The sequence below is a fragment of the Homarus americanus genome, unplaced genomic scaffold (genome assembly GCF_018991925.1).
Source record: "Homarus americanus isolate GMGI-L3 unplaced genomic scaffold, GMGI_Hamer_2.0 scaffold36734, whole genome shotgun sequence".
Classification (NCBI taxonomy): domain Eukaryota; kingdom Metazoa; phylum Arthropoda; class Malacostraca; order Decapoda; family Nephropidae; genus Homarus; species Homarus americanus.
This window is the reverse complement of record NW_024733126.1, coordinates 12,500,011-12,515,449: the sequence shown is the minus strand read 5'-3', so window position 1 is coordinate 12,515,449 and position 15,439 is coordinate 12,500,011. Positions and strand designations below refer to the sequence as shown.

Sequence of the window (15,439 nt, the reverse complement as noted above, 5' to 3'; positions counted from 1 at the left end):
TCCATACCTCCTCTCCCCTTTCCCCAAAGTAAGAAAACAAAGGTTGATGAGAAAAGAAAGAAGGGGGCAATTAATCTTCCCCTCCTCTTCCTTTTTTTCTTTTCTCTTTCATCGTTTCTGAGTTGGTCTTGGGGGCCCCTCTCACACATCATTCTCCTCACTCCGGCAAAAAGAGAGAGAAGTTTGTACGTAGGAGAGCAAATGAGAGAGACAGGGAAAGAAAGAATGTGGAGAGAATAAGAGAAGGAAAGAGAGAGTAAGAGGGACAGAGAGAGAGAGAAATTGGGAGAGAGCCAAAGAGAGAGTTTGAGAGAGTGCGTGAAGGAGAAGTGCTATGAGGGTTGGTGAAGAAGCTGGTGGAAGAGTGAGTAGGAGGAGGCCTCTAGTGAGAGCTAGAGAGAGAGAGAAAGAGAGAGAGGGGAACGGAAGGGGGAGTGGGATGAGAGGCAGGCGCGGCGCCCCCCTCCCGGGTCTGAGCCAGCCAGCAGCCAGCGGCGGAGCAAGACAAAATGGGTGGCAGTGTGGAGGGAAGAGCCACGCCGAGATGGGTTCCTCTTCGCCCGCCCGCCGCCACCGCCGCCACCATTCGTCCAATATCAACCACCAAGGTTATTTCCACCATCGTGACGGGATCACTGGCGATAGTTTTGGGGACGATTTCTTTGGTGAATTGTCTTTGGATGGAAGAATGGATGGAAAAGCCAAAATTTCCCTCGGTTGTGGAGGTTCGGTTCCATCATCGACGGCAGAGAGGACACGGACCTTGTGTTTATCTGAGGTGTTTCAGACGCCAATTCGGAAGTCCAGGTATCGCACTGGCCGCCGCTTTCCCCCGTGTGTGATATGGAAGAATTATTGTTATCATTATTTATTAGTAGCTGTATTAAAAGTGAGAGAATTATTATTATTATTATTATTATTATTATTATTATTATTATTGTTATTATTATTATTATTATTATTATTTTATAATTAATTATTTATTATTTATTATTTATTATTTATTATTTATTAATTTATTATTATTATTATTATTATTATTATTATTATTATTATTATTATTATCATTATTTTTATAATTATTTATTTATTATTTATTATTTATTATTTATTATTTATTAATTTTTTATTATTATTATTATTATTATTATTATTATTATTATTATTATTATTATTATTATTATTATTATTATTATTATTATTATTATTATTATTATTATTATTATTATTATTATTATTATTGCTATCGATAGCATTTTAATTCTCACTACTGTTGTTATTATTATTAGTAGTAGTAGTAGTATTGTTATCGATGTCATTTTTGTAGCAATCAATATTATTGTTACCATAGTTATCACCTTTCCTTCTTTATCTGAATTCCGACGAAGGCTGATTTTTTTTTAATTACGAAAAATTTAAATACTTATTACGTTTGTTGACTTGTGTAGCCGTGTTAAATATGGTTTAGTGGAATCATTATTTGTGCTATTTCAATTAATTATTATTATTATCATTATTATTATTGTTATTATTGTTACTATTATTATTATTATTATTATTATTATTATTATTATTATTATTATTATTATTATTATTATTATTATTATTATTATTATTATTATTATTATCTTCTTAATTGCTGGATGATTTAATACGAAAATATTTAATCATCGAAAAGCTATCACCGTGTTTCCCTTCCTTCAGACACCCAATTCGTTATGAGTCATAACTGTTATACCACAACGCGAAACAATACATCTGACTTGCATTATATAGTGAGTGCAAATGTAACTTGTTTACTTAACCCGCATAACGAATACTCTACCTTAACATTTACATATGTGGTATTTCTACATATAACTGTAAACATGTTTCTTTCTCAGTTGATAAAAGAGTACAGAGATTTATTACCGACCATTGTTACTATAAACGCTATATATATCCTAATTTAATATTCAACACTTGAGGATAGATCAAGAGTTGAGTGTGGACGATCAATCTTGAGGTAGTGTGGGGGGGGGGGAATAATGTTACCCCCCCTCCCAACAACCCTTGACCCACTGTTAATCAGGAATTTATGTATGTGTTCGTGTCTCCATTACTCTCACTATACTTAGATATGAGAATTTGCTTAAAATGATGATGATGATAATAATAATAATAATAATAATAATAATAATAATAATAATAATAATAATAATAATAGTAATAATGGTAATAATAATAATAATATATACTTGTTTTTCTTATTTTTATCTTTGAAAAGGAAAATACCACAACAATAATCTATATTCTGAGTGATGTGTAACATATTATATGAGCGTCACTTATCCAATTACATAATTTAGGTAAATAATATATATTTTTTTCTTATGAATCGAATGAATAAATCAAATGAATTATGATATTTGGGATGAATCAAGAGACTTCTGATATTATTATTTTGTTGTTGTTGTTGTTGTTGTTTAAGGTATATCAGCTGGCAAGGTCGTTCAAACACTTAACTAGGTGTTATTTTATGCAACAAATAATTTCAAATAAAAATCATAACCTTGATAAAGTTTCTAGATAACGGAAGTTTGGATACGAAAATAATTGTCATATTTTTAAATAATTTTACATCTTATATGATGAAGATATTAAGACGTAGAAATTTATGTCGTTATTGAATCGATTAAATAGGAAATAATCTTCTCAGTGATATTAGAATCTCAATCGCATAGTAAACAATTTTATATATATATATATATATATATATATATATATATATATATATATATATATATATATATATATATATATATATATATATATATATATATATATATATATATATATATATATATATTCCCATGTAAATCAAATACATTAAATAATTTATATTTTGGTAACGTTGGAACTATTCCTTTTACCATTTCAGTAAAAAATTAGGAGTTGAAAAAACTGAGAAGGATGATTGTCGGAGTAAATTGACCTTTATTGACAAAGTCGTGTTACTGCTTTATGTCATGCGAGCGACTATGCTTTAAATCAGAGCGTGATAGATTTATAGGCCTGAGCACTACCTGATATGCATGCCATCATTTATAAAGGTATTTTGTACAGGTGTATTTATGTAATCTTAATCAGTCTCATGAATTACTAATGATTGAGTGAGGAAATGAGATTATTGATACATAATAATAGTTGTACACAAGTAAATACAACGTCAATATTAAGTAGTGTTACGTGTTTCCAATTATTCTTGTCTTTAGTTGATTCCTTCTTTTCTATTTTTTTCTAATCCTCTATATGTACCCATTTATGTATTTTCCCTTATCATTCTTTATTGTAATTCCCAACTTTTATGTTTCTCACTTGATATTCCGGTTTCCTTCTTCTTATCTTCCTCGTGTCATTTTTCTTCTATACCCTATCGTTATCATCTCTCTCTCATGTCCTCCTTCTCCTTCTTCTCCTCTTTCTCCTCTTTCGTCTCTTATCCTCCTCCTCTCTCTCCTGTCCTCCCATTCCTTTCTTCCTCCTCATCATCTCTATTCTCCTCCTCCTTCTCCTTCCTAACTCCTTATCGTCTCCATTATCCTTCTTCTCCTCCTCCTCCCCACCTTCTTCTTCTTCCATTCACCGTCAACCACCTGTTCACCCCCATAATAAACATGTTTACATCAATGTCTCACTCCCACCAACCAGTTACTCTCTCGTTTATTTTTCCCATCCTGCGTCTCTATAATTCGGATTATTTAGTATAATTGAAGGTCATGATAATTCTGGTGCGGCTCCCGAGTGCATGATTATAGATTGGTAATGTGTATAATACAGATGCTACTCCAGTTGGCTTACGCTTGAGAATTTTCAACGTGTTTTTTCTCTTATGTTTGTGTTTATGCTAGACTAGAGAACCTTCACTGTGATTCTTTTTTTGTTGTTGTCTAGTGTAGTGTATTACGTTTATTGATACACGTTTTTTTTTAATGCATTATACAATCAATATGTGTTGTATCATTATTTGACCTCTCTCTCTCTCTCTCTCTCTCTCTCTCTCTCTCCTTCCTTCTCTTTCCTCCTCGCCCCTCCTCTATTTTCCGTCGTTGCCCCTTTCAGCAGGACATCTCCCCCCTCCCCCCTCTCTCTCTCTCTCTCTCCTTCCTCTTCAAAATACAGCCCAAAATATGTGTTTGCTTAAGGCGATTCAGGGTCGTAAATTTTGGAAGTCTACCACTCAGAAGGTCAGGAGAGGGAATTGGAGGAGATGGCAGGGGATGGAATGAGGGGAGGAGGAGAGGGAGCGAGCGAGAGAAGGATGGGGTGAGGGAGTAAAGAAAATGAGGGGAGGAGGTGAGGGAGGAGAAGGGAGAGGGATAGGGTAGGGGATGTGGTAGGGGGAGCTGGCAGTGGGAGGGGGGCGGGGTAAGGGGAAGGAATGGGACGAGGTAGTTGGAGACACTAGGAAGGGGAGGAGTAGGAAGAATGGGAAGGGAACGGTATAAGCGAAGGTGGAGGGGGTATTTAGAGGGAGTATATAGGTTAACGTGTTATTGTTTATCGAAATACTTAGGGTTTAATTTTAAGAGGGGAGGAGAAAAGAAGGGGTGGATTGGGTGTCTCTCTAAATTCACGGAAAATAGGCTACTGTTTTTTGTTTTTTTTACAATAACTCGGAATTATTATATTTTTCCAAAGATTCAAATACTATATATTTTTTTCTCACCGAAGCAAATACCATATTGTTATTCTTACCCAGTGACTCAAATACTAGATTTTTTTTTTTGCCACATCAATACTGTATTTTTTTTTTCAGTAGCTTAAAAACTGTCTTCCTCTTCTCATGTATTGGGAAAGTTATGTGACATCAATACTTATAGCACTCATCATAGGCAATAAAATAGATAGGGGGACGAGGCGATAAAACATAGAGGGGGGTGGTTGAGGATAAGGTGTAGGAAGGGGGGGTGGGTGGGTCAAGGGGGAGAGGAGTTGGAGATAGGGGGCAGGTGGTGGGGGGTTGAAATCAGGGAATGAATGACGTAAGGTTTAGAATTAGGGGGAAGAGAGGTGGGAGTTGGAATTATGAATGATGGGAATTTGTTCGGGGATGGTAACGGGTTGGATGATGGGGGTAGATAATTGACCGAAGAAATAAATGTTAAGGAGAGGAGAGGTGAAGGATTGGATGAAGAGGGTCTTAGAGGTGATAGGATGAGTGAAATTGGGATGGATGAGTTAAGGGGTTGGATATAAGGGTGATGGTAGTTAGGAGTTGAAGAAGATTGGTGAGATAGGAGTTAGTGGATGAAACCGGGGATGGATGAGTAAGGGGGTTGGATATATGGGTGATGGTAGTTGGGAGTTGAAGAAGGTGGGTGAGATGGAAGAGGTGAATGAGATAGAGGGTGGATGAAACAGGGGTTGGATGATATATGAGGGAGAGGTGGAGGAGGGGGTAAAGGAGGGGAGGGGGGCAGGTTAAGATGATAGCTGTGTCGCAAATGGCGGCCGCAGATAACTTTAGGCTTTCACTTTTTCTCTCTCAACCTGGGGACCTTAGGAGATGATCGAGGAGGAGGAAAACGTCCAGGAGAAGTAAAGGGGATATAGGGTGAGGGGTAGAAAGATATAGTACTGAGAGAATAGTGAGAGAATAGCATAGTGGTAAGGGGAGAGTGAAAGATATCAGAGTGGTGATGGGGGAAGTGAAAGAGTGATGTAGTGGTGAGAGAAGAATGGGAGAGAGAGGTATGGTGGAATGCCTTAAGGGGAGAAGGAGAGAAAGGTATGGTGGTGAGGGAGAGTGGGAGAGAAAGTATGGTGGTGAAGAGTTAGTGAAGCAGAGGGTTGGAGGTGATGTTGGTGAAAAGGGTGAATGAGAGAGATGAAATAATGGGGACTAATAGAGATGGTGATGAGGGGATGAATTAAAGAGGTAAATAGACCATGAAGAAGAAGGGGAAGAAGGAACGTGATGATGGAAAGATGCAGGAGAATCGGTGAAATAGGGTTCGATTATTGTGAAGTGATAGTAAGAGATATGGATGATGATGATGAAAGGAAATGAATCAAATGGAAGAAAATGGAAGAATAATACAATAATAAACGAGGTACTTGTATATAAGAGTTTTAATATATAGGAGTAATATTATTGTTTTAATCTGGTGTGTGAGTTCAAAGGGAAAAGTTGTCGAGGTTGATTTATCTTGCTAAAGTTTCCGAGGAGCCCTTTACTGATATCTGAGGTGCGTGGCTCACCTCCCCAACATTCCTCAGCCCTTCCCCTTTTTTAAATTTTCCTCCCCAACCTTACTACGCCCTCTCTCCTTCCAAATTTTCTTCCCTCAACCTTCCTCAGACCTCTCCCCTTCGAAATTTTCCTCCCTAACCTTCCTCCGCCCTTTCTCCCCTTCCAAATTTCCTCCCCTAACATTCCTCAGGCCTCCCCTTCCAAATTTTCCCCCCTCAACCTTCCTCAGCCATCCCCCCTGCCAAATTTTCCTCCCCAATCTTCCTCACCCCTCTTCCATATTTTCCTCCTCAATCTTACCCAGGTCCTATACGCCAAATTCCCTTAAATCCCCTTTTCTAACATTTTCCAAACCTCTTTCCCTAACTTTCTTCAGGCTCCCCCTACCCCAACCCTTCCCCTTGGCTTCCTTCTCCAGGTTTTGCTCTCCAGTTTTCCTCTGGCCTTCTTTCTTAGCCCTTCCTAATGCCCTTCCCCAACTTTCGACTTCCCTCACCTTCCCCGTCCCCCGCACTCCCCTCGACCATACATACAACCCCTTCCCCTCCCCTCGCCAACCACCCTTCAGTATCCCATCCGGTTCGCCCACCGTCACTTTGCAAAATTCAACCATACCCCCCCTCCCCTCCCCCTTTCCTCCGTCCTCTACCTCCCTCTTACCTTACCCTCCCTCATCACCCTCCTTCACTTCCTCCCATCACCACCACCACCTTCCTTTACTCCCTCACCCCCCCCTCCCCCTACCCCACCACATCAACACCGCATGTGTGGTTGTGGCCGGTGTTGGGGCGGGGTGTGGGAGAGGGGAAGACACGCCAACATGCATTAGTAATTCTGAAAGCTCCCGAGCAAGAGTACTATTATTGGGTGTTACAGTAGAGTGCTCGCTCTGTAATTCTATTGTATTTGTCATCGAACTAGCTCCGGGTACGCTCTGCATTAGCAACCACGTTGAATTGTTGATAAAGCAGACAGTCCCAGCTGAGTCTATCTGTGTGTGTGTGTGTGTGTGTGTGTGTGTGTGTGTGTGTGTGTCTGACTGTGTGACTGTATTACGATTTATTTTTATCTTTAATTTTTTTTGAGTTTGGGATAGTTGTAGTGGGTGGGGTGGGGGGTGTCTGGGGGGTTTAGGAAGGAAGGGTGATGAGATACGTGTCCTTGCCTGCGTGAATTATAACTCTGGAGAATCGTCACTTTATTTGAATGAATTATTCATATCTTGTGTGTCTAGTTTCTCATCTCTTTCTCTCATTATTTTTTTATTTGTAACTCATTTGTATGACTTTCTCCTTCCTTCCTTCTTTTTTTATTAAATTTGTGTATATTAACATGTTTACAAGTTTATGGGCTGTGACGATGCCTAGCTCATTAACAGCTGCATATCCAACGAAAACAAGAACAAAGGAGAACCCCTTTAAGGGACACGGTAGAGAATTAAACCCGATGCAGCTATTGAAGTTGGAGTCACGAGGTTTTCTGTGGAGTTAAATGAGGAGGAGGAGGAGGAGAGGAAATGGTGGAGTGAGAGTTTTTGAGTGAGTAATGAGGGTGGAGGCGGTGATGGCGGTGTTATATGAAGTGGAAGAGGAGGGTGTGAGGGAGGGGAGATGGAAAAGTGGTTAGGAGAAGAGTGTTTGTGTGGGAGGGGAGGTGGAAAGGGGTTAAGAAGGGGTAGGTGTGAGGAAGGGGAATGGATAAGGGGTTATGGTGGTATAGTTATGAACGGGATTAAATGGAAAGAAGGTAAAAGACAGAATGAAAAGGGAGTGGGAAGGGAGGTGGAAAGGAGGATGAGATGGGGGTGTGAGAGAGGAGAGAGGATGTGAAAAGGGGATGAAAGGGGGGAGTAGGAGGAGAGAGAGAGAAAGAGAAAAGGGGGGAGGGAGGGAGGTAGGAGGTCGGGGCTGAACTGTTTTTGTAAAATATATGACTAACCAAAAACTTAATTATGGCGAGACAAAGCGACACCCGGGTACTTTACGATCGGAATAGTCTGTCAGGGCGTGAATTTACGACCTCGTGTCTGGGCCAGTGGAATTCAACGCGGTGTCACGTTGCCCTGCCGTGCCTAACCAATATTGAACCGAATCCCAGTTGCAACATTGCTAGCAGTCCCCATCATAACAAAACAGAAATTGCACCCGCCGGAGCCATAATTTATGTGCCCATGGGGGGTGTATGTCTCTCGTGCACTAAATCTTGCATGATCAGCTTGATAGATAGGTTTCTTGTGGCATTGGTCGAGGTTCATAAATTTTCAAAAGTTGGATGAAAAATGACTCCCTGGTCGAGTTTGTGAGGTGTTACAGAATTGATTCAACAAATATTGAGTTAAATTCCCCTTCTATTCCTCCTCCGCCTTCCTCCTCCACATTGCCTTCCACACCTCTTCTATATTTCTCTCTTTCTTTCACTCTCTCTAAATTCGTCCCTTTACCCTTTTTTGTGCCATCAATTATATAACAATTATAGCCCCTCTTTTTGGGGGTTGGTGCCTCGCCTCTCTCTCTCTCTCACCATGGCTAGATCACCTTTCTCTCTTTCCTCTTATTCCTTGAAACTGAAACACCATGACATATATTTTATTCCTGACGGCGACGAAGAAGTTTAAGTAGAATTGATTTATCGGAATTATTAACCTCCTCCCCTGATTGGCTGAGAGACCAAAAGAAGGGTGGGGCTTAAGCTGTGACGTCAATCAGTGTTTTGAATTATGTATCTGGGTTGGTGTTTGTATTACCCACTGCTGTATCCTGTGTCGAAGGTTCATACATCTTATCCTCTAGTATTGAGAATTTGAACAGAATAAAAGTAAGAATTAGTTTAACAGCATACAACAGGCATTACTTTTAACACAGTGCAGTAAACATTATTTTTTAGCGGGAGGAAAGTTATTAATGTTATGTTTAATATGTTTGACGATTGTAATGTTAAATACAAGGAATAAATCATGTATGTGTGTTTTTCTTTTAGCATTTGTTATGGTCGATTTTTATAAAAAAAAAATTCTGGGCGAATTTCGAGAAAAAAATAATGATATAGGCTATGATCGCCAAAGGGCCAGATAGAACCTTATCAGAAAATTGGAGGGGACTTACGGTAGGCTTATCATGGAGTAAGAGTGATAGATGAACGTGGAGGTGGGGGGGGGGGTGCAGCTAGGAGGGGGTGAGGAAGGAGGAGGCAAAGTCATGGAGGGGGAGGGAGGATGCTGAGGAGGTGGAGGAGGGAGAAGAAGGGGAATGGACGTCCTTTTGGAAGGCTTACTAGAAAGTCTCCTCCTCTACTCTGTGCTCCCTCTCCCTCCTCTTCTCTCATCTTTTCTCTCCTCTTCTCTCATTCTCCCTCCTCTTCCGTCACTCCCCTTTTCTCTTTCACTTCCTCCAATCTCCCCTAAGAGGAAGTTGGCCTTGTGCCCCCTCCGGCCCTACGGCGTCCAAGAGTCATCTGCGGAAAAAAGGGAAAAAAATTGGTCTCTGGTCAAGACATTTCGACATTCGCTCCATTCTGTGTTGTTGTTTTCGGTAATTTTTTTTTAGTATTGTTGTATGGAAGGGGAGGAGGAGGAAGAGGATTGGATATCACGTATTGTTCTTCTTTTCTCTTTATTGGTGGATAATTTACTTCTTATATCATCAGTTTGATGTTGAGAAGAGAACTGAAGCTAATTAGAAAGTAACATCGATCAGGGATGTGTCTGAGCGCGTGCGTGTGTAGGGTGTGTGTATAAGGGTGTGTTTAGATGTGTGTGTGTGTGTGGGTTTGGTTCTCATTCCCCTTCAATATAAGCTTGGAAGAGTGAAACAAAATCTAAAAAAATAATAAGCTTGAGAAATAAGGCACTTAACATCACGGAACTGAAAGTGGAATGACCTGTATAACAATCAACACACTGGCATATGACGAAACATTCATACAACTCCTTATTTTAGTCTCCTACATACGAGGCCTTATCACCCGAGTCTTTTCACCACCTGTATATCATACTTGAGAAAAGAGAATAAACTAGTAATAATATAAGAGAGTTGGAGTCTATTGTTGAGGTCGTACGTGTCTGCTGGTGACGAGAGAGCCTGGCACAACTCTCATTTATTACGTCCTATTGTTTCAGGCTGATCTCTTCCTTGTGTTGATCTTGTCTTCTTCGTTGTTGCGGAAGTGGTTAGTAGACCGGTGTTGATTTAGAGGTGGAGGAGGTCAAGAGGAAGGGGGGGAGGGGGAAGAGGTCACAGGAACGGGGGAGGGAAGAGGTCACATGAAGAGGGAGGGAGGGAGGTCATAGTTAGAGGGATGAAAGATTTTAGGGAACATGTATGGTGTTGAAGAGGTTGGAATATGGGAAAGAGTGAGGAATAGGAAAGGGGGAGGGACAAAGGAAACGGAGAGGAAGGAAAAGAAGTAGGGTGACAAGTGAAGGGAGTGGAGGGAAGGAGGAATGGAAAGGGATAGAGGAGGCAAGGAAAGTAGATAGAGGGAAGGGGAAGGGGTAAAGAACAAGTCAAATGGGAGGAGAGAAAGGGGAAGGGGTAATGGTAGGGGGACAATGGAAAGGGGATGTAAGTATAGGGAAGGGATAGGGAGGAGTAAGAAACAATTAACGGGCAACACCTGGACGCGTGACAGCCACACCTCATCATGTTATACTTTACCTGAGTAAGAAAAATCTACATGTGAAAACTGGTCGTAAATCTTTTCAGACGACTAACCTAACCTAACCTAACGTAACCTAATTGAATCTTTGTGATTAGATGAGGTTAAAGTTGGGGTCTATTAGGAATGGGGCCCAGGTAACCACTCTCTTCCAACGTGAGATATATTGTTTGTACGTGAGTTATTGAGTCATCACTACCAGGTATCCTACCCCCCTCGCCTTAACCTGATCTCCACCCTGTTCCATCATCCATATACACCCCCCATTTACCCCCATCCACTACCCATACACCCCTTCACTCTTCTTTCTCTCCATCCCCATATGATTTCCCCCACATTTACCATCCACCCATAAACACCCCCCTCCCTCAGCCCCATAATCCCCCCACTCTTTACCATTCCCCACCCCTCATACACCAACTCCTTACTCCCCTCCCCACACAACACCTCCCTCGCACCACAACACCACCCCCCACAACACCGTCTCCCCCACAACACCGTCTCCCCTACAACACCCCCACCTTCTCTCCAGCCTAGTACATCAACGTTACTGTCGGCCAAGGTAGCATTTAATTACTTTTTAATTTCTCGGTAGATATACTTGGCCTACGGTGCTGATGATAATGATGATAAAAGTAATGGTAATGGTGATGATGATGATGATGATGGTGATGATGATGAAGGTTCAGGGTAACCAGGTAGACCCAAGAAGTACCGTCAGGAGAGCGGCTCCTTTGATAACCCTCCTCTTCCCTCCTACCCCCCCCCCCCTCTTCCCTCCCACCTCCTCCCCGATCTCCTTCTCTTCGTCCTCACCGCTCCTCCTCTACATCCACTTATCAACCCTCCTTCCTCCCAGTTCCTTTTCGTTCCAATCTCCTTACTCCCCCTTTCCTATTCCCCTCCTCATTGTAGTAGGTCTTACTCTGATATAAAGTTAGTGCATATTTTAGTTAACTTTATAAAGAAATGATTGATACAGTAAACGGTACTTGAATACATAAGCTTTAAAAGTACTTACACATTCTAAACAACACAGATAGTCAAGTACGGGTCTTGCATCATTTCTTGCTAAGTCTAAATGTATGCAACATTCCCATAGAGTTTCGTAGCAATTGCTGGAATATTGCACGATATTCCCCTACCTATTTTCATCTTGTTGTATTATAGACGTTTAAACACGACTGGAAATATTTTTGGGTGTACTAAGTCTGAGGTGAATTAAGTAACATAATATATAAAATTCCTTTGTTGGTAATTATGTACAAAGAAAGAATTTCCAGTTGAATTTTCGACTAATGTATGGCAATTATTCAGAATAATGTTAAAGAATGCGAATTGTTTCCAGTAATTGTCAAGTAATGAGATATATTGCAGCTTTCTGTGGAAAAAACGCAATTAATTCCGATTTTTCGAATATTCAAATCATAAATAGATATTATAATTACTACTACGATACTGGTCTTCCGGATTTCGACAGTTAACTGATCACTTTATTACTCCTTAGTGCACAGGTGTAAGTGTAAGTGTCACAGGTGCAGTTAATGACCCTCATAACACGTTGTCGTGACTCGGGTAATTAGAGTGAGTCATTAGCCGTATAACACCAGCGGTAGTTAAGTGTGACAGTTGCATGATGTAAGTGATGGAGTGTCGCCCTTACTGACTGACCTTGATGGCTTCCTTTGCACCCTGTGTGGTAAGAGAAGCATTTTGGTATCAAGTTACTCAGTATATTTATGTAAGTTTGTTTATAAAAAATTGTACACACACACACACACACACACACACACACACACACACACACACTATATTAATACGACATAGTATCAGACAGGCAAGCAAATATACAGAGAAATAACAGATAAATCACATATATATATATATTAAACGTAATAATAATAATAGCAATGATAACAATAATAACAATAGCAATCGTCAATCCATCGAAATATAAAATAATAATGTTCCATATACAGTATATTGTAAAACGGTGTAAACAGAAAAGGTGGTTCTCAGATCGTAAACTGGCAAGGCAAAGATGATCACCACATTGGAATATTCAAATGAAGGGAGTGAGAGGGCACTGGCCTCCTCGTTCCCCTGTCAACTTATCACCTTGTATCTGGTATTCTGGATCAGCTAGGCACACTCAAGGACCTGGGCAGAGAAAGAGAGAGGGGGGAGGGTGAAGAAGTAAGAGAGAGAGGTAGAGGAAGGAGGGGGAAGGTGAAGAAGAGAGACAGAAGTAGATAAGAATTAAAGGAGAAGATGAAGAAGTAAGAGAGAGTGAAGTAGAGAAGGAAAAGGTGAAGGAAGTAAGAGAGCGAGAGAAAGAGAGAGAGAGAGTTGGGAAATAAAGAGAATTATAGAGATTGGGGGTACAAAAGGTGGAAGTATAGGCATAAATGTGAGTAACTATCGTATGGTTACAGTCTTACGAGAAAAAACAAACATTATATTTACTTTATGCTTAAATGTCTATGAACATTATGGTTAAAGGTAAGTGTTGTATATCTTCTAGTATAATATTATACTTACTAGTAAGTCAGTAGAACATAAGGTCACTATTGCATGCCTTTGTTTGGACACACTATGGAACAGTAAGTACTAAAACAAATTTACTGGTTTATGTTGATGATTAAGGACTGATGCCATTTGTCTCATGTGTAATAACGCTGTAATTTTCCACCATAATTTTATAAGATTATCCTTTGGTATCCTCATTTAGAACTTTTTCTCACAGAACATAAACATATGATGGCCGCCCCCATCACATAACACGTAACACTCACACCATAAATCACGTCCTGCGTATAGTAATAAATGTCTCTCTTTAACAAACACGTTTCCTTCATTATCAAATCGTTCCTCCAATTTGTTTTGTTTTTTTGACTGAATTACATCAGAGACCAAAAAAATTCTTCCCTAATGACCCCATTTTTCTTTCCCTCAACAGGAGCCAATGGTCTGCGGCGCCGCGGGAGACAGACCTACACACGGTACCAGACTCTCGAGCTGGAGAAGGAGTTCCACACAAACCACTACCTAACTCGGCGAAGAAGAATAGAAATGGCACATGCCCTCTGCCTCACCGAGCGACAGATCAAGATCTGGTTCCAAAACCGAAGGATGAAGCTGAAGAAGGAGATCCAGGCGATTAAGGAGCTTAATGAGCAAGAGAAGCAAGCACAATCGGCGAAGATGGCACAGCAAAACGCTGCCAACAATGCCCAATCCATGACCTCTAGCCAGGGGGCGGGAGGGGGGCCCGGTGGGGAACAGAACCCCCCGAACCCCACGCAAAACTAACGACACAACTTCATCTATAAGCTAGGTTTAAGGTAAGTGCCAACTTTCTGTTTTGTTCAGTGGGTGTGATGATGTCATTGTGTTGAGCATTCAGACTTGGCGAGTGTATTGTTTTCTTTATCGTAAAGCTAAATTAAATAAGTAAATATAAAAAAAAAGTAAAAAAAAATGGTCAGGAAAGCCTGCCGCGGGAGATCTCAGTTACCAGGCGTGAACAAGTGTTGTCTAAACTGTTTACCGTAAGGATACACAAACCCGCGACAGGAACTTCGCACAACTCTCGGCTGCGTAGACGGAGCTAAAAAGTTATCATGTATTCTTGGCTCCTCGTCAAGATGAGAGCAACGGGACTAAGGGATAGCAGCACACAGGTCGCCACTCACCACAAGGGCTGCACTGTATTTATTATGACGAACTCCTGGCAGGAACTACCCTTTCAGGTGTCTACCTGCACTCACACCAAATACACACATTATCTTACCCTCATGACGTCATGGCAAAGAGGGGAATTGCAATAAAAACAAAACCCACAGCAGTATATGTGGGCGTAGGTGATGAGTGAACCGTGGAGACGGGGGCCATTGTTGTGGCGGGGGGCCAGAGAGAGGAAAGAGGGGAGAGGGGCGGGAGAGTCATTCGTCGTGGGGCGCCGCCCCATCCCAGGGTAGGAGGGGCCTCCACCCTCTACTCTCCCCACCTTACCATCTCCTGCGCGACAACCAGCTGGAGGGAGAGAGGGAGGGAGGAGTGTAGAGAGAGAGAGAGAGAGAGAGTCGTAGTAGAGGAGCTCACAGGTGAAGCGAAGGTGGCTCTCTGACGCCCTTTCTTAATTGATTGTTTACTCACGTTCATTGATGTACTTGTATTCATCATTTGATTATGCTTAGTGATATTTGATATGAATAACTATAAACGGAATTACTCACCAACTTTTCATACAAAGATAACACACATAATAAGGTCCCTTTAAGGCAGTCTGCTAAACATAACTACCGTAACCACCAGCACCACACACATGGCCACACACCGCCTCGCATAAGTCTCTACCTTCCCGACCCTTTAATGCTCCACTAGGGTGCCTCCTCCACCTCCTCCGTGGTGGTCCTCGTTCCTGTTGTGTGGACCTCGACTGCCTCAGGCATGTGTTGGGGGCACACGGTGGGTGGAGAGACCCCGTGGTCTGGCTGCTGGGGGCTCACGTCTCAAGCATGGCCCGAATTTCAATAAGGTAATCAATAC

At 41.1% G+C, this 15,439-nt stretch overlaps 1 protein-coding gene across 1 annotated transcript in view; it reads left to right on the top strand.

Moving 5' to 3' along the window:
* Positions 1-532: 532 nt before the first annotated feature.
* The window catches only part of LOC121869371 (homeobox protein abdominal-A homolog), a 33,196-nt gene continuing 18,289 nt past the window's right edge, over positions 533-15,439 (top strand). The window contains exons 1-2 of the mRNA XM_042370708.1: positions 533-608; positions 13,848-14,232. Of these exons, the coding sequence (XP_042226642.1) occupies positions 545-608; positions 13,848-14,200 (417 nt within the window). The 5' untranslated portion in view covers positions 533-544 and the 3' untranslated portion in view covers positions 14,201-14,232. The remainder of the gene's footprint in view (positions 609-13,847; positions 14,233-15,439) is intronic.